This window comes from Cryptotermes secundus, unplaced genomic scaffold (assembly GCF_002891405.2).
Source record: "Cryptotermes secundus unplaced genomic scaffold, Csec_1.0 scaffold1072, whole genome shotgun sequence".
Taxonomy (NCBI): domain Eukaryota; kingdom Metazoa; phylum Arthropoda; class Insecta; order Blattodea; family Kalotermitidae; genus Cryptotermes; species Cryptotermes secundus.
The window spans coordinates 548262-567915 of NW_019735578.1; the positions used below are offsets into that span (position 1 = coordinate 548262).

A 19654-nucleotide genomic window follows, 5' to 3' on the forward strand; every position below is an offset into this window, starting at 1 on the left:
TATATGGAGAGATTTTGCAACGCAGAAAGCTGATAAGTACTTCTGTTTTTATAAGGATATGACATGATTATTCTACTGTTGCCAAATCGGCCGCAGAGGATACATCTCATTTGCATGCACGGCGCATGAGCAGTCACGGATGACGAGCCCTCAGACTGCAGCCAACCATTCCGTAATTTAACTGGGCACTTCACGAAGGTCAACCTATGTAGCTAGTTCGCATGACAAGAATACGTGGACCCCGCCCTCCTCATCTCACGTGGGTCACCTTAATATGTACATTCCATTTTTTCTGCTTTCATCGAACTACCAAAACACCAGGCGATCATTTACACATTATGGATTCAGGGATATTTGAGCATGCTGTTACATACATAATGAGAGTCTTTATTACAAGAATATCAACCGTTTTCACTATTTTCTTTTCTTGGCACTACAGCCCCAGTGGGCCTAGGCCTGCCTCCATGAACTTCTCTGTTCACTTCGGGTTTTCTAGCTCTTACACATTCGGTAGGACTCCTTGGGCGGGTGATCAGCTCGTCGCAAGGCCTCTACCTGTACACAAACACAGAAAAACGCACACACACATACTAAACATCCATGCCATGAGTGGGATTAGAACCCACGATCCAGGTTTCCAAGCGAGCGAAGACAGTACATGCCTTGCTTAGACCGCTAGGCTAGTGCGAGCGCCCTTCGGAGAAAATTTCAAATTACTCGAATAATCTACATTAGCAAAATATTAAAGCCACATTCATGAATGAGCGATCGGAATGGAGCGACGAAGTTCATACTGCGATCGTTTCTTGAACCTGCAACCACAACCATGATTCCTCTTACGTTCTGAGAACATCCATTATCGTACCGAAAAACAGCTCTAATCTACTCACAGACATTTTGTTTATAAACTCTTATCTGAGAACAACATGTAGCACGAGCTCCTAACATGAAGCGAGCGGTCTGTGCTATTAGATATACATTGGGTTCAGATATCTTCGTTTCAGGAGCAGGGGTAGAAATGGATTCCAGTTCAGAATGAAGCACTCTCTCCCGATTAATATAAAAGCCCGAGGAAATGGCTAAAACATATTGATTCAGATTTTTTTGAAGCAAAAGGTCACCACGTCATGAAGATATATGGTTCTTGATCTCGGCACTAGAAAGAGGTGAGTAGTCTGCTTTACCCCCGGGGAAGTAACCCCCAGTACCCCCTGGGAGGTGGGATCCAGAGCCGGTCTGGACCCTATGGAGAAGAGAAGAATCTTGCACCTGCCATGAATTGAACCTCGGTTGTTCAGTTCAAAGCTCATCGTTATACCGATTCCTTCCGACATCTAAAGACACTGGAAATGGGTTCTTCAAAATGAACAGCGTCTGCCTTCATCTGCCCCCTTTTACAGCCTTGCACAGTACAGAACCACAGCAGGAGCTATCGGACATATAAACTGTCCTTCCGTACCGTTTGACGTGAGTTGTATGGGATATTACTAAAATACGTATATACCTTCCATGCAGTGGGATGGGGGCACCCAATTCTTCCGCTGGCTTTCAGTCCACATAAACACTATAACGATTGTTGCATTTCTGGATATTATCCGTCGTCTTGTTTTACACGATAGTTGTATTTCTACACTACCGTTACAAACTTTCAGATCTTATAAACGTTAAGGACATCTCACTTTCTAAGATTCGTAAACATGAAATTCTGAATAAAAATGACTATAAAATAATAAAGTTTCTATCCTATTCTGTAAGGCACTGCACATTTTATCGTTCGCAGTCCTGGCCTCCATGATCACCGGACTTCAAACCAACTTTTGGTCCCGTACAAAGAACTTCCTATCTTCTAGTCTCATTAATAGCGAAATGGTGAAACGAAGGAACTTGTCTCCATCTGAAATCGAACCCCAGTCATTCAGCCCACGGCCATTCACTTTACTGCATGAGTTACCCTGCACAGCAGGCCGCGCCATAGCTCAAGCGGTTAGTCGCCGGCTTCCCACCGCGGCGGCCCGGGTTCGATCTCGGGTCTGGTCAAGTGGGATTTGTGGTGGACAAAGTGGCGCTGGGGCAGGTTTTCTCCGAGTACTTCGGTTTCCCCTGCCAATCTTCATTCCACCAACTGCTCCGCAATCACCCTCACCTATCATCTTGGGCTGGTACAATATTCCAGAAGTGGCCGCAGTACAAGGTGCTTAGTCCCAACCCCACTAGCAATAAAAAAAATACCCTGCATAGCACGACACCATTACCGTGAATACGGCGCCAACTTACCGTGAGGATAGGCGATACAGGATGCAATGGTCTTGGACACCGCACCAGCCATCATGAACTCGAGGAAATCTCTAGAGGACTTGGAGTCGGTAGGTTGACCCGATCGGTATGCCATCAGTTTTGCCTTGATGGCTTCGTAGATAACGAAATGTACCACAGTCTCCGAAATCCCAAAGTATGAGGCAGTGATGCCTTTGTAGAAGCCCAGCAAACCCTAGGGATCAACACAGTACATTTCAGAATATGGCTACAAAAGTCTAGCAATTTTCACAGATTTTCAACCCTTTATTGGTCCAGGAGACCTCTAGAATACTGCACCACAGATTCCAGTCGTATTGTCATGGGACTCAACCCACGTGCTGCGGTCTAATGAATGTACCCCACAAATGCCAAAACAAATTACAGGAGGGTATTCTGCTAACTCACATGGGCTTGCATACCAAACTGTATGCTCTGCACTGTAGTGGCTAGCGCTCCTGCTTCCTGATTGGGAACTCTACTTCGAATCTTGGCCTCCAGACGTCTTATCGTTAATTTTTTTATTGAATTTCCTCCACACCATCATGTGATCCTGTTGCAGTTCTTTAACCCCTGGCAGTGCCCCTCCATGGAGCTTAGCCCTTCTTGAAAAGCTGCCAGTCACTCAGCTACTCAATTTCTCAGCATTCTATGGAACTCGAACGTTCATTACAGTGTTCACAAGAGCCCTACACTGGTCCATATCCTCAGACAGATGAATCCAGTCCATTTCTGTAAGATTCGTTTTAATATCATCCTCCCAGGTCTTCCTCTATTTTAGTATTCTGCACTGGATATGCTAAAGGGTTACAACAGGTCATAGTATTCAGATGCTTTAACATTCATATAACAATTTTTATATCTTCTGGCTGTACACATCCCATGCTGTTGTTAAAGCACCACTACATAACCCAAGAACTGTTTGATTTTAGGTTTTCATGGTTTTACCAAAACCACTGTTTTCTGGGATGTGATGTCATGCTATTTTGTAGACAGCTACCAACATTCCAGAGCAATGTATTGTATCCATCTTCAGAGACAATCCTGAAAGTGGAGGTAGTACACAGTCGTCTGTAACGTTGGTAGCTATCTACAAAATTATATCGTGTCACATCCCGTAAGTTAGCAATCTTCGAACTAAGAATTAAAGCACGCACGTTTCGGGTGTATGTGGCAGTACTATTCCCACCAGTCATTCATAAAGCATTTCATGACGTGTTAGTAACTTGTGCTATGTCTCAATTTGTAATTAAAAACAACAACATGCGCTGTCCACGGTACTTCGCAGTAGGATCTGCGCACCAGAGGTGTGAACAAACAGGATAAAATATGATAACAACTAAGTCGGGCCTACAAAACATCACCTGATGCTACATGCTATATTATGTTTGTGCAAGATGTTATTAACATCAATTCATTCTCGCATGAAGTTTAGACAACACTGAGAGAAACATGCTAAAAAGCTTCTAAGAATTCACAGTTATCTTGCCATGCTGTTCAGAGGTCCAGAACCAAAATTAATTCCGGTTATGTGGAGTAATTCGAACGTCATATATTAAATATTGTAGGTTCTTTGCCAATAAAGGCAAAGTTTAGACATCTGTATTGTGACCTACAAAATAATGCAAAGACAATTCAGATGCATAAAACTAAGAATCTTGTGTTACTAGGCCTACAACACCCCAACAAAGAACATCAAATATAAAAACGTTAACTTCTGAACGGTCAATGATGTTTGAGTAGCACTACAACCCCACCCAACTTCCTTGAAAATAAGCAAAACAATATGATTCATTTCTCATTTCGCGCATGCGCGGTACATGCTGCCATCTTAACCTTCTTAACTCACTAATCTTAGCGGCCTCCGTAGTCTAGAGGAAACGTTCCCACCTCATGACTCGTAGTACGCGGGTTCAAACCCGGCGGAGATCGTGGAATTTTTAAGGGCGGAAAAATTCAGGGAACAAGTCCTCCGGGAGGGACTTTTAAGCCGTGGGTCCCGTGTCGTAGCTTTACGGCACGTAAAATAACCTAATATCTCCAAAGGAGGTCACTGAGCCAAATTCAAGGACATTTCCCGCCCAACAGTAGTCTCTAACGCCTCTGATAGATTGGGGAAGCATTATAGATACCGCCAAGCCAGTAGAGGCCGAACTCGCTGGCTTGGTCGGGACTGATGGTAAGCACCAGTATCGGTAGGGTATAGAGACTGTAGAATATCATAGAGGGAAGCACAATAGATCAAACAGGTCGCGGTGCATGGGGAAACCCACCTTCTCCAATAACTAACTAACTAACTCACTAATCTTAATAACAGAGAACATTACATAATTTTCTCCATTTCCCTGTTCCTTCACCATCCACAGGCACGAAACCTCTTTTTCATCTCGCTGTTCTTAAATGCACTGTAAATGTGCAGTTTACCTGCACCTGAGCACCAAGCCACAATGATACACACGTGAATATGGAGGTTAGGTTCCACACATTCCGATAACATGGGTGGGTGACGCTGCAGCCATTTTACTTCATGGAGAAAGACTCCAGTGTATACACAGTGAGTATGATGTAACACAGAGATGGTTTGGATGCACTGATGATGTGAGAAATGGGAACAAAACTCGGTTGTCCATGACCGAACTCTCCCGGTCTGTAAGAAACTGATAGTCACTGATACTGCCATGAACAAAACGTACATACACTTACATTAGTTCTGTAGATCCTCCTGATGCACTGAGCTGCCGTCATGCGATGACCGTTACTGGCATAGTCCAACTGGAGTCTTGTCTTCACGAACCAGATTGGGTTAGTAGCAGTGCACGCCACAAAACCTGCGGCACAAGAACACTGTGAGGGCGGGGCAGAATTTGCATACTGAGATTCCTCCCTCCATTTCGGCACAACTTAACATCTCCATTCAGGATGATTGATTCTACATTCTGCTCCTTAACTTTCTGTGAAGAACAGAAAGCAGTTTTGTAGACTTCATTCATGTGTTACTTGGGCTCCAATTGGAGCACATCTGCAGAAACATCCTAGCATGAATCACATGATTCAAATGCAAATGATATTTTAAAACAATGAACCAGGAAAAAGGAAAATATTTGGAGAGGTGATGTATATAGTTTTATCAGAAAAAAATACATTAAAAGTATCTCCATAAGAGAATAGGGGCACGCGGTAGCGTAACTGGTTGAGGCACTATGCTACAAGAAGGAAGATAGCCGGTTCAAGTCCTGATGAGGTCATTAGATTTATTTTCAATTGACCTAATCCTTCCAGCCGCACTATGGCCCTGCGGTCGACTCAGCCTCTAACAGAAATGAGTACCAGGAATCTTCCTGGGGGTAAATGGAGGCCGCCGCGTAAGGCTGACAACATTACCGCCAACCGTGAGCCGATTTTCTAGAAAATGTGGGACCCTCAACGTCTCACAACCCTATGAGCCTTCACGGTCTGCTACAGGGATAGCTTTACCATAGTAGAACAATGACATCAAGCATCAACACTACTGCCATCTCCATCTATTATCACACTCCATTACCAGATGAGGAAGGACGTTTTGTGAACAATGAATGAGTAACACCAGGAGTTCACACTCAGTTTAAACACACGGAAAAAAAAATTTTTTTCTTACATAAATTACATATCACTTCAATGAGTGTGTGAAATTCTTCATGTTATCAAGCTCAAGATAATGTATGGATGAGACTTTACTCAGAAAATACTATCTTAAAATATTACGACACACAATCGTACTGACAACTGATACTAAGTAAACACCTTAATATTGTGACACGTAGGAGTCTCTAGGAAACGAACTGGCAAATACGGTGCCGCGGAGATACGATTCTTGGACAAAGGTTTCTATGGATAAGAAAAATGTAAGTTGTAAACTCTTGAAAACCAAAGAGTTGTTGCGAAACTGACACACGTTTCTATGGAGATGTGTATTCCTGGAGACCGACTTGGTACGGAACAAGTTTCCGTGTCAACGGACAAACGTTCTCCATGGTTACCGGAGACCATATAAGCGTCCGTGTAGAAAAGCACGCATTCATTTGACATTGACTTTGAATAGCGGTATCAGTCAGTCAGTGGTGAGTAACCCGTGTAGAGGCGGAGTCGAATACCTCCACCGTGACCCTGCGAGTCGTAGGAGGCGACGAAAAGGGAAGTCTCAAATTTGCGACAGTAAAATATGGTCGCGAGTCCCTAGAGACTCGTCACCCGAGCAAGAGTGCGCTGGCAAGGGCCGGCAGCATATACAAAAGACAGACCCGTCGTCTCGTCAGAGAGGGCGCCCAACAAAAACAAGACCGTAACTATCAAACAGTAACAAATATCTGCGCATGAGCCCCAGATGGGGTCGACACCAAAACTTACTGACTGACTGGCCGACCGTCAGTCGCAAAGTGACTTTGACTTTGAACTCATTCATTTTTCATGCGTCATTCGTCCTTAATGATTTGTAAGTCAGTCGTGGAAGACAGACCAAAAGAAAAGACAGTGGGAGTCCAGCCAGAATGGAGGGCGTCTTAAGCAGTCATTGATTACGATTAGGGGTGATTGTAACAGGTTAATAAATCCATTCATCCAATCCATAACTTGCTGTTATTGGTCACGGAACCCCGGACACGTGACAATACATTTTTCTCAGGCTGTTATTTGATTTCCCAAATTCGTTGAACACCAAGAAGGAATTCACATTTAACCTCGTTTTTTTTTCTTATTTACTTTACTACGCCACCAATGTTAAATGGTGGACTGATAAAACTGAAGCGGCTTTGTGTGGAAGCGGTCATGAACTAACACCGGTACTATATCACGACATTTGTCTGGAGGGACTAAGGACACAGACGAGAACCCGCAGTCAGAGTTCCTTGTGTCACGGACAAGTTTCACACCGAGCGCTACGAGCACACCAAAGTGCTCGGTCAAGTTCTTCTGTATGCACTGGTGGCAGAAGACCAATGTCATTTACCAGACGCCCAAAATTCTGGGAAGTACTGCGACAGGATGGCGATGTCGTACGCAAACATTCGTACCTTGGGCGGAACTGGAACCTCAAACCACAGTTCAAGCAACATTAAGCAGATCTGTTGTGCCGATAAACCAGGGGCAACATAATAATGCAGAAATTCAGACGAAAACGAGGGGCCTAAATGCTCAAGTGTGGTCACCATAATGCGGGACAAAACCAAAGATATATTAAAAACTTTCTAAAATATGCCAATGTCCAAATATCTGAGAACGACAGTAACAAATGCCTGTCCGTCCTGCAGTGGTTCAGTTTGTAAGCCTGCATGCGCAAGGTGACAACGGAGTCACGATACCATAAAGGAGCCACTGTCAACGTGCTAATTGAAGAGTAAGGCCCCCCATACACACACAGTTTGGCCTTCCGATCGACCTTACAGGCAAAACTGTGACAGTTTACTCCCCCAATATGGGGGGGCCAGATCGCCGTATCTATATCGCCCAGGAACAGTGTGGCTCGGTTATATCCCCAGGCACTGGGTTACATTTTCGTCGTCNGTCCTGCAGGCAGAACTGACGGACTGACGGGTTTCCCACAGGCCAACAGTCCAAACGATTGGCCGGCCGGCCGCACCACACACGTCAGTTTTGCCTTTCAGTCTTCAACTGTGCAGGCCGAACTGAAGGCCAAACTGTGTGTGTATGGGGGCCCTTAGCATTAATGGTACATGCAAACTTGTGATTCTCAGCATATCGCAGGTCGGATCTGTGTCCACGCTCGGTAGCAGTGAACCCAAATATTAAATGCAGTTTCGTAACATTCCGAATTATTACTACTTGAGGAAGAAGACCGGCAGATACCTGCTGATCATGACGGGGGCACGCTGACGTCTTCTCAGCAAGAGAAGCAAAAGGTAACCGAGCTGGAATGCCAGGTTAGGTCCACCCGTCGCGTGCTTTCGGGGTGAGGGCACACCAAGGAAACTGGCAACCGCAACCCAACCGCAATTTCCGAGAATTGTTATCAGCTGCAGTTTCCTTAATTTGCGCTGTTCCAGCCAGTAACATGGGTTCAACTCAGGCTGACAACAATTCTCGGAAATTGCGGTTGTCAGTTTCCTTGGTGTGCCATCACCATTAGTGTGAGATGCATCAAATCGGACAATACAAACAAAATAATAAGAGATTCGCAATTCTTTCTAACTTTTGATATCGTGGTACCTTAAATTAAACCTAGCCCTGTTCTTATTAAGCTTAATTTATACATGTCTTTATTTACAATCTGTGTGACCCAATCCTACGCTACAAGCAGGAAGGTCACGGATTCTGTGTGACCCAATCCTATGCTACAAGCAGGAAGGTCACGGATTCTGTGTGACCCAATCCTATGCTACAAGCAGGAAGGTCACGGATTCTGTGTGCCCCAATCCTATGCTACAAGCAGGAAGGTCACGGATTCTGTGTGCCCCAATCCTATGCTACAAGCAGGAAGGTCACGGATTCTGTGTGCCCCAATCCTATGCTACAAGCAGGAAGGTCACGGATTCTGTGTGCCCCAATCCTATGCTACAAGCAGGAAGGTCACGGATTCTGTGTGCCCCAATCCTATGCTACAAGCAGGAAGGTCACGGATTCTGTGTGCCCCAATCCTATGCTACAAGCAGGAAGGTCACGGATTCTGTGTGCCCCAATCCTATGCTACAAGCAGGAAGGTCACGGATTCTGTGTGCCCCAATCCTATGCTACAAGCAGGAAGGTCACGGATTCTGTGTGCCCCAATCCTATGCTACAAGCAGGAAGGTCACGGATTCTGTGTGCCCCAATCCTATGCTACAAGCAGGAAGGTCACGGATTCTGTGTGCCCCAATCCTATGCTACAAGCAGGAAGGTCACGGATTCTGTGTGCCCCAATCCTATGCTACAAGCAGGAAGGTCACGGATTCTGTGTGCCCCAATCCTATGCTACAAGCAGGAAGGTCACGGATTCTGTGTGCCCCAATCCTATGCTACAAGCAGGAAGGTCACGGATTCTGTGTGCCCCAATCCTATGCTACAAGCAGGAAGGTCGCGGATTCGATTTCTGATGTCATTGGATTTTTCAACTGACCTAATCCTTCCAGCCGCATTATGGCCCTGGTGTCGACTCAGCCTTTAACATAACTGAGTACCAGGAATATTCTTGTAATGTTCTTGGGGGTACACAGCGGCCGGCGCGTAAGGGTGACAACTTCACTGTCATTTGTGAACCGACAGTCTAGAGAAAATGTGGGAACCTCGACATCTCACAACCCTATGGGCCTCCACGGCATGTTACAGGGATAGCTTCACTTCTTCACCTACGCACCAATCACTCTGGATTTCATTTCTGTTGGTAAGGCGACGGGCTACGAGCTGGGCGCCATGGATTCGATTCCCGGCAGGGGCAAGAAATATTTCTCTTCTTCACGGTGTCCAGATCGGCTCTGTGGCCTACCCAGCCTATCCAATGGGTACCGATGGCTCTTTCCACGGAGGTAAAGGGGTGAAGGCGACCACTTACCTCCATCTAGCGCAGAGGTCCACTCTCCCATACGTTTTCCTGGATTGGTGCTTAATTAAACACAGGTACTTTACCGTTTTGCTATATAATTTACGCCGGTCTACATAGTCATAGGAACATTTATCTACCTACCTCTCTGTGTGTGTCGTGAAACAACCACTTAAGGACAGTACAGGTTATAGAGACCAGAAGTATACGCGACAGCAGTCTTTGAGGCAGCCTGTTTCATAGTAACTATCCGGTTACCTGTGTGGGTGGGCCGCGCCATAGCTCAAGCGGTTAGTCGCTGGCTTCCCACCGCAACGGCCCGGGTTCGATCCCGTATCTGGTCAAGTGGGATTTGCGGTGGACAAAGTAGCGCTGGGGCAGGTTTTCTCCGAGTACTTCGGTTTCCCCTGCCAATCTTCATTCCACCAATTGCTCCACAATCACCCTCACCTATCATCTGGGGCTGGTACAATAGGCCAGAAGTGGCCGCAGTACAAGGGACTTAGTCCCACCCCACTAGCAATAAAAAAATACTTGTGTCGGTGAAGTGAATGGAACCACGAAATCGTAGCCAAACACAGTTTTGTCAACAACTCGGACGCGAGGCAGGGATAGTAAACCATACCATTCGGAGGAAGGCATGTAAATAGTCTGCAGGGGCGTCGATTCGCCCGCCGGTTTAAACTGTCCGCGAAGGCAATACAAAAATTCAAACATGCAGTGACATTTTCCTTACATGCACATTTTCTGGTCTATCATACCGTTACGCAGTTACGGGCTCATGTCATAAGCAATGACGCAAATCATCATCTTCAAACATCTCTTCATAATCGTAATGCACACTTAACCCTTGTCTGGCCCACAAGACCAGCATTAACCGGTTTCCAGCTCTAAAACAGCTACACGCTATCTTCCTTATCACATACTAATGTTCATGCTCCTATTTTCCTGTGCTTTTTCATTTTCAACGGCTATTCCAGCCCATTCATAGCCCAGGCCTCGTATTATTCAGTTACGTAACCATTTTACGTGGCATGTACTGTCTTCGCTCGCTTGGAAACAGGGATCGTGGGTTCGAACCCAACTCAGGGCATGGATGTTTAGTTTGTGTGTGTGCGTTTTTCTGTGTTTGTGTACAGATAGAGGCCTTGCGACGAGCTGATCACCCGCCCAAGGAGTCCTACCGAATGTGTAAGATCTAGAAAAACCGAAGTGAACGGAGAAGTCCATGGAGGTAGGCCTATGCCCACTGGGGCTGTAGTGCCGAGGAAAAAAAAAACATTTTACGTAAGCGGTGACGAGTGATGAGCCCGTCGCAAGGCCGCTACATATACACAGAACAACATAAACACAGAATAAAAGCATAAACACACCAAACATTCATGCTTTGGAGTGCGTTCGGACCCACGATCCCAGCGACCGAGCGGCGAAGACAGTTCATGCCTTAGATTGCGCGGCTAGTGACCGGCATTTGTCTGTGGTACCAAGTAAAAATCAAGGACCGAAGTACTGCAACGTGTAGGAGGTACGCGTGACGAGAATGGCGGGTTCTAGTTCGAGCCCATGTCAGGCCATGTGGGATATGTGGTGGACTGAGACAGGTTTTCTCCGAGTACTTCGGTTTCCCTGCCAATTATTCCACCGACTGTTCCATATTCATCATCATCATCATCATCATCATCTATCATCCGTGAGGGGCTGGTACGGCTGGTACAATAGGCCAGTGGACTCAACCTCACCCCACCTCAAGAAGCTAAGTAAAATCCATATACTTAAATAGAAACTTACGTGTTATTTCTTCTGTGGAATTTGAATATATCGCACCCTAATGTTAAGAGATTGCAGCGGTCACCGTCCTCATGCATTAGGCATATCGGCCACTAGCAGAGACGAAACTGTTCGTGCTGTATGCAACAAAAGGTACGGAATGAGAAGCAATGGGGCGGGAGGATTTCCAATTTGACACGAATTAACACGTGTCTCACTTGAATCACTATCTAATGGCTTCCACGATCTCACACGACTTTAACACAAATAAACCAGCCGGACTTAACGACTTAGGCTTACAAGAGAATGTGGCAGTCATCACCGACGTCCATTACGTGAATTGGCCACTAACAGGGACGAAACTGTTCGTATTTTATGCAATAAAAGGGCACGGAATAACAAGAAGGGGAACGTGAGGGTTTTCAATTTGACACGAATTAACGTAGGTTTCATTTGAATGACTCTCTAACCGCGAAATGATTCGCAAGGCAAACTTACGCTTCTCTTCCGTAAACAATTACATAATAAAAGAACCAGATTTAACCGGTTCGTGATTATTAAAATAATTTGTGCCTCTTAAAACTGAAGTTAGCACTCCAATGCCAAGGTCTTCATTTACATTTCGTCAACCTTATTTAAAGCAATTAGTAACAGCTAAGCAAAATCCAGAACACCCAGTGCTTGACACCGACCACGGATCTCGGATTTGTCAAGTCCTGTGCACTCTGTTTCGCCAAGTATGCACGAAGGAATGAATGTATGTAAGTTTATGTATGCATGCATATGCCTATATACATATTTCTTTTTCCTCCTCTTGCTCCCACCTTGGAACATGGGGCTGATTTCTCAGTTTCTTGATCATTTTACAGACGGCAAGACTCCTTGGACGGGTGATCAGCCCGTCGCAAGGCCTCTACCTGAATACAGGACAACACAAACACAGAAAAACGCACATACCATACATCCATGGCCTGAGTGGGATTCGAACCCACGATCCCGGTTTCCGAGCGAGCGATGACAGTTCATGCCTTAGACCGCTCGACTACCGTGACCGGCTGTATATACATATGCAGTGATTATAAACAATATTTTGAAATTACATAAATAAAACTAAAGTTGTTTGCATCAATTAGAAATTTTTGGCATAAAAACAGTATTAAAATTTCGTCTATATCAAAACCCAGAAATCAGTGATCACTCTAAACATGTCAAAACATCTTTTCTTAGCCTACTTTATCTATTTTGAAAAGAGAAAAGGAGGCTAATGAGATCACCTTGCTGTCTGTGTGAGCCGCCCCCAAAGCGTGAAAGCTGGAACAGTGGAGACAGCAGAGACTTCCGTTGCTATGCAACGACTCGGGAAACAAGTTCCCGCGACGACAAATACAGACAACAATAGAACTGTTCGACACGGCGTTTTCTATGCCGTCCATCTCGTATAAAATACTGAATATGTAGTCCTACCCAGAACTTATTTTTGTGGGGTGCTTTCAGTACTGAGACTACGCACCGTCGGACTGACGAACTGGAAATGATCTTGAAGGAAGCATCCGTGGTCTAAACGACGTAAAATTCCGACATTTACCTGAAGGAACTGAGGAAAACTAACAAAAATCTCTGCTCGAACCGAGCACCTCCCGCATAAGAACATTACCTCTAGACCAATCTGTCTCGATACCGTCCTGGGCATGATATTTCCTTCAGGTCTACCTCCGCCATGCCATCTTCTTACGTTAAAGCTCCTGCAGAACTTTAAACTTGCAGCTCTTGGTCTGCAAACTTTTCCTTTCATTTCAGAAGAAAAGAGTTAATTATAAGCACTCATCGACGTGTCTCATCTTTCGAGAAGACCTCATCACAGTCAGTCACCGTGGAAACATCACACTTGTTAACGACTGGCAAGTTCAAAGAGCTTATAGAACAGGCGGATTTCGAAGGTCTACAGGTCTATGCTTGAAGCCGGGATAGCGTAGTCAGTATAACGACTGGCTACGGGCTAGACACAGGGGTCGGAGTTCGAGCCCCGGTAGGGTCAATATTTTTTTCTTCTCCACAGTCTCCTATACGATAGAACAGGGGATGTTTCCTGCGGCTAATGCGGTCGGGGCATGAAGCTGACCACTCACCTGCATCTAGTGCCGAGGTCAACAATAGTGGATCTATACATCTACTCCTCCATACGTCTTCATGACGTGGTGCTTAATTAGTTAGGGACAGAGGCAACTTTACCCTTTAACAGGTCTATTCTTAACCAGTGACTTAAGAAATTCATACATTCGTGAAGCTTCCTTTAGTTTCCTTAGTCAGCAACTGTCTTTAATCTTAGTGGGGATATCTGATCCATGATTCACGCGCAATACTGCGGTTAGCACCTCTGATGTAGTTTCTGACACTGAGTCCACTTATAACGTTGGACAATAACTGGCCCATTGTACCAGCCCAGGACGATAAACCTGTATGGAATATTTGATGGAATGAGAATTGACAAGGGAAACTGAAGTACTCGTAGGAAATCTGCCCCATTGCCACTCTGTCTACCACAAATCTCACATGAATTGACCTGGTATCGAACATGGGTCGCCGCGGTGGGAAGCCGGTGATTAATCGCCTGAGCTATGGCACGACCCCACATCGCATGTAACGATGATAAGCTTGTAAAAATTACAAAAAAAAAAAACTGTGGCCTGTAGTCCGCAAGTTGACTATACCGACCGAGCGACCGCCGCTTGTCGGCGAAGTTAGTGCCAACTTTTGTGGATAGAGGGTGTCGCGTGGTCAACGCAACGAATCCCCACGGCAGGTAATCTCGGTTTTCTAGACCGGAGCTGCTATTTCCTTCAAAGAGCTCCTCAATTATCCTCACGAGGCTGAGTGGACCCCGTTCCAGACTCACTACTTCTCAGAAAATCTGGTAGCGCCGGGAATCGAACCCGGACCTCTGGATAAGTAGCCACGAACTCTGACCACTAGACACCAGAGGCGGTCATCGTATAAATTAATTAAAATAGCTAATAATTGTTTTATAAAGCCGCTGAGACATAAACCGAAAATTTCCCATGATAGCGAGATACTGTGTAGCTCTATTTGTATGTTACATTTTCAAAGATGAGAAGTGGGTAGGTGAAAAGAAAAACATAAAGAATCACGAATTCACAGGAACCCGGTAAGTTTTCCGTAACTACGCAGAATGCTCACTTACCTCTAAAAGGTATCGAATCTACTTCTAATAGACTGCTAAACAATAACAGGCTTTCTTAATGGAAATAAATGGATTCATACATTAGCAACATGGTGTCAACTGGTTGCATAAAATTGCAAGATCATATGACATACTGAATCACAGCAATTCAGGACCAATGTGTTCCTTCGCTCACACAACGCGCGCTCTAATTGACACAACAGTAATCATAATTAAAGTTGCAAATGTCTGATTAGTATCATCTTACAATTACTACGGAACTACTAACAGATATTAAACGAACATGGATTAATTATACATACGACAGGCCTTTGTAAAATTGCGTCTGCAAATTTAAGTTAGTTTAGTTAAAACATGCCGATCGCAGTGGCCGCGCGGTCTGAGGCATGAACTGTCTTCGCCCGCTCAAACGCTGGGATCGTGGGTCGAATCCAACTCGAGGCATGGATGTCTTCTGTATGTTTATTATGTGTGTAGGTAGCGGCCTTGCGACGGGGTGATCCCCCGCCCAAGGAGTCGTACCGACTGTGTAAAAGATCAACAAACTGAAAAACAGTCAAGGTCCAACAAAGGGCTGTACAGCCACACACAAGTTAAAATTTGCGCTTCCAGCATCAGTACAAGCAACAGTTCCTCCAATATCAAATTCTTGAGCGATCTACAGTGCAGGCTGGTCACTTTGGGTGGCACTGTAACTCACTCATGGAGCTCAGCCCTTCTCGAGAAGCCGCCAATTGTGAAGCTATTTCCCAGCATTTTATGGAACCCGAAGGTTTATTACCGTGTTCACAAAAGTCCTCCACTGGTCCCAATCCTCAGCCACACCAATCCAATCCATACCATACCATCCCATCCTATTTCCCTAAGATCCATTTTAATATTGTTCACCCACTTGCGTCTTGGTCTTCCTAGTGATCTCTTTCCTTATGGCTTTCCCACCAATAACCTCTATGCATCACTCTTCCACCCATTCATGTTACATGCCCTGTCGAAATCACCCTCCTTGACTTGATCATTGTAATTATACTTGGCGAAGAGTACAGGTTATGAAGCTCCTCATTATGAAGTTTACTCCAACCTCCCGTCACTTGGATCCAAATGTTCCCCTCAGCACCCTGTTCTCAATAATCTGAAGTATACGTTCCTTCCTCAATGGGCATTATGACTAGCAGAAGGAAAACTATCCCCGAAGTCAATTATACTTATCCTCAGATACCACAGGCACCAGGTTTCTGTTGTGTGAAGCCGATGTCTAAACAGCCTGGCGGGTGTCAACGACCTAAAAGTCTAAGTCAGAACAAACGAACTATTCCAGCAAATGCAATTATCTACACTGAGACTAGCAAGATAACAGGCCAGCAAACTGAAACATGCTCTGTGCACTTCCTGATCGAGACATACAGCGATGGAAACGTAACACGTCTATTGTCTATTGGCTTCCGGCTTGCTACTCTTCGTTTGTACACTACTTCCCTTGTTTTGATAAAATAAAAGTAGGCTTAATCCTTCCAGCCGCACTATGGCCCTGGGGTTGACTCAGCCTCTAACAGAAAGGAGTACCAGGAATATTCTTGGGGGGTAAAAGGCGGGCGACGTGTAAGGCTGACCTTACTGCCATCTATGAGCCGACTATCTAGAAAACGTGGGAGCCTCAACGTCTCACAACCCTATGGACCTTCACGGCCTGCTACAGGGATAGCTTTACTTTTTTACAGTATCTTCAGATTTAGGCTGGTGCTGAGCAACTATGCGCCATCCACTATGAGAAAGAGGAAGGGTCATCGTCTGTTAGTGACGTAGACCGTTACGTCATCATTAGAAAGTCTCCACATTATATTTTCATCATTTCCGGTTTTCCCTTTATGAGATCCCCAGCACTTCACAGTGGCCTCGAGACATAAGGCATGAAACGTCTTCGTCTGCTCGATACATGGATGTCTGTGTTTGTGTTGTGGTGGCCTTGCGACGGGCTGATCCCCTGCCCAAGGAGTCTTACTGTGCAAGGATTAAGAAACGGGAAAAAAGAACCCGCCAAGGTCCACAATGGCTGCAAAGCCACTGATACACAGATACAGGCATATGAGATCACCATGCTGTCTGTGTGCCCTATCATTAACTGCTGAATGCTCATACCAGTCATTACGAAACTCGATACGTATATCAAGGCATCTTATTCAATCTCAATGCGTACTTCATAAATCCCTCCCATCACTCCGTGTATTTCGATGTGTATCCCCTAGCTTTACTAGGTAACGGCTAGGTAAAAACGTTACCACTGCAACAGAAGAACTGCTGAAGGCGTTATTTTCTATGCGGTCCGTATCGTATCAGAGGTAAGTAGGTGTTCAGTTCTATCCTGAAGTTTTTGCGTAATTTCCAACTTCCGTGAAACTGGACCTGCCCTTAACAATCGGCTCAGCCGTACAATGTCTTTAGGGGCCAGTCATCTGGTGCCGTTTTAAGCAGAGGCAAAGCTGTCCCTGTGTACGCACCCTACGCCATGAAGGGCTACAAGGAAATGGCGGTACAGTACACCCTATACGAGGCGACAGGGGATAGGATTTCTCCCGCTACACAGTCTAACCCCTTTGCCAAAAGAAAAGCGCATCCCCTGTTCCAAGTAAACAGGAAAATGGGCGAGTACAAGAGCCGATGGGGACGAGACCATGAAAAATATCTATACACCTGCCGGGAAATAAACCCGGTCATCCAGCCCGTAGCTAGTCACAATACTATTATTTTTTTCTCATGGGGTGAGACTGAGTCCACTTGGAACTGCGGCCACTTCTGGCTTACTGTACCAGCCCCGGATGGCAGATGAGGGTGATTGTGGAGCAATTAGTGAAATCAAGATTGGCAGGGGAAACTGAAAGTACTCGGAGAAAACCTGTCCCTGTTTCTTTTTCCACCACAAATCCCACATAACCTGACCCGTGCTCGAGCCCGGGCCGCCACGGTGGGAAGCCGGTGACTAACCGCCTAAGCTATGGCACGGCCTGTCACAATACTAACTCAGCTATCCTGCCTCATTAACCATCTATTTGAATAATAAACAAATACTGTCACGAATTAGGGGTTGTGACTATAGACGGGGTTTGGATTGGATGAACTGGATTTACTGACACCTTATACACACTACAGCGCTACAGCTAATCTCCGCATTTCACAGTTCACTGTCCCCTCCCCACACACTAGTGTCCTCAGTCTATTAGTCTTCACTACCCGTTTCCTAGCAAAGAATTTTAACACGGGAATTATATCGGGCTCGTTGAATTACACACTCCAAATATCACTGTACTACGGCACATGTACAGTCTTCTCTTCACTGTCGGACTTTCAAGACTGAAGTGAACTCGCTCCACTCCATCTTCTGCCCACTCCGGAACTCTTAAACCAATTCTCTGCTGCAATTGTCATCTGAACTCGCGACTAACTACTCACTTGGAACTCAACTAACTCTTCCTTATAACCATTTCGTACGCACCGAACAGAAAACGCAGTTTCCAATACCCTTATTGTTGTGTTTACCCATCCGTTGCTTAGAAACCGATTCTTCTATTGTTGTGTGCGTATGCATTTTCGCGGGAACCTGTTTAACGAATCGTTGCTTAGCAATGAACGTCTACGCTCACTCTACTCCTACTTTCAGTCGTCATGTCACAATACACTGCCAGATAATACACGAGGATAGGATGCACAGAACATGTATGCTCCCAAAAGAGAAAGAGAAACATTTAGAAGGAAATGACTGCACGGCGTCATATCCCAGAGGACAGTACTGTTCACAGTCACCGCCCTGAGAACCATACACTGTATTCTCATACTTAAACCGTTCCAACCACGGAGCTTCGCAATCGGCATGCCGCTATTCGATTCCAGAGTCTGAAGGCAGGTCACATGGAAATCAGTTCCATGAGGGCTGAGCAGCATCACGATGGCTACAGCCGGCTTCCAGTAGCAAGACGAAATCGTGGACTTCACACTCAAAGCCTTACTGCGAGCGTCATTACGCATACAATGGACGGGAAGTTCGTGACCCTGCAATCAACATCTCGACATTTCCAGTAACAACGAGTTCACAAGCAGATCAAGAGCAATTTGACATGTACTTTGAGACAGCAACAGGGTGTCGCAACTATTGCTGGGCGCGGCAAACAAACCGGGTTCCTCCATCACTTCCAGTGGGGCTTCCGACTAAAACTGTGTATCCAAATGGAAAGCACTGCTGTTGCTTATATGGTAATTTAAAGACGCTGTTTCAGCTTCTCAGGTTTTACAGTGGTGGATGAGAGATGACTTCGAAAGATGGACTGGAAGGGATATGCCTGTAAAGTAAATCCTACTATCCTGGCACTGGCTTGGAGGATTTGAGGAAATCCACAGAAACCTATCAGAACAGTCTGTCCTCGGCTGGGTTTCGAATCAATGACAGAAAGTCAAAACGCAGACAGTGTAAAGCATCACGTTAAGCACGAAAACATTAAGTAGATTCAGAAAGAGGTATGAGGATGTCCTACAACTAAAGATTTGTAACATCTCAACTGTAAAGGTCTGGTTTACACACGTCATGTTCAGTTACTGGCACAACAAAAGGGCTTATCCCTGTGTCTAGACACCGCACCATGAAGATGTATAGCCTGAGTAACGTTAATCTTCAGACATTAATAATTTCGGGCACTAGACACAGGTGATCAGTTTTAAGCTGTGGCTGCTTTAATCCCCTAAAAAACTCTCGCTACCCATCAGATATGAGGCTGAGCGGAACAAAAAAGCAAGTCTGGGAATTTTGCTGAAGATAAAAATCGCTGCCACCAACGGGAATCGAATTCGAGTAATCCAGCTTGCGACCAACAACTCTACCCCTTCAGCAATCCCAGTTATTGGTTTCGCTG

The 19654-nt window shown here is 45.4% G+C and overlaps 1 protein-coding gene across 1 annotated transcript in view; it reads right to left on the reverse strand.

Moving 5' to 3' along the window:
* The window catches only part of LOC111869683 (mitochondrial carrier protein Rim2), a 76212-nt gene that overhangs the window by 7357 nt on the left and 49201 nt on the right, over positions 1-19654 (reverse strand). The window contains exons 4-5 of the mRNA XM_023861375.2: positions 4996-5120; positions 2275-2488 (exon numbers count right to left, since the gene is read on the reverse strand). Of these exons, the coding sequence (XP_023717143.1) occupies positions 2275-2488; positions 4996-5120 (339 nt within the window). The remainder of the gene's footprint in view (positions 1-2274; positions 2489-4995; positions 5121-19654) is intronic.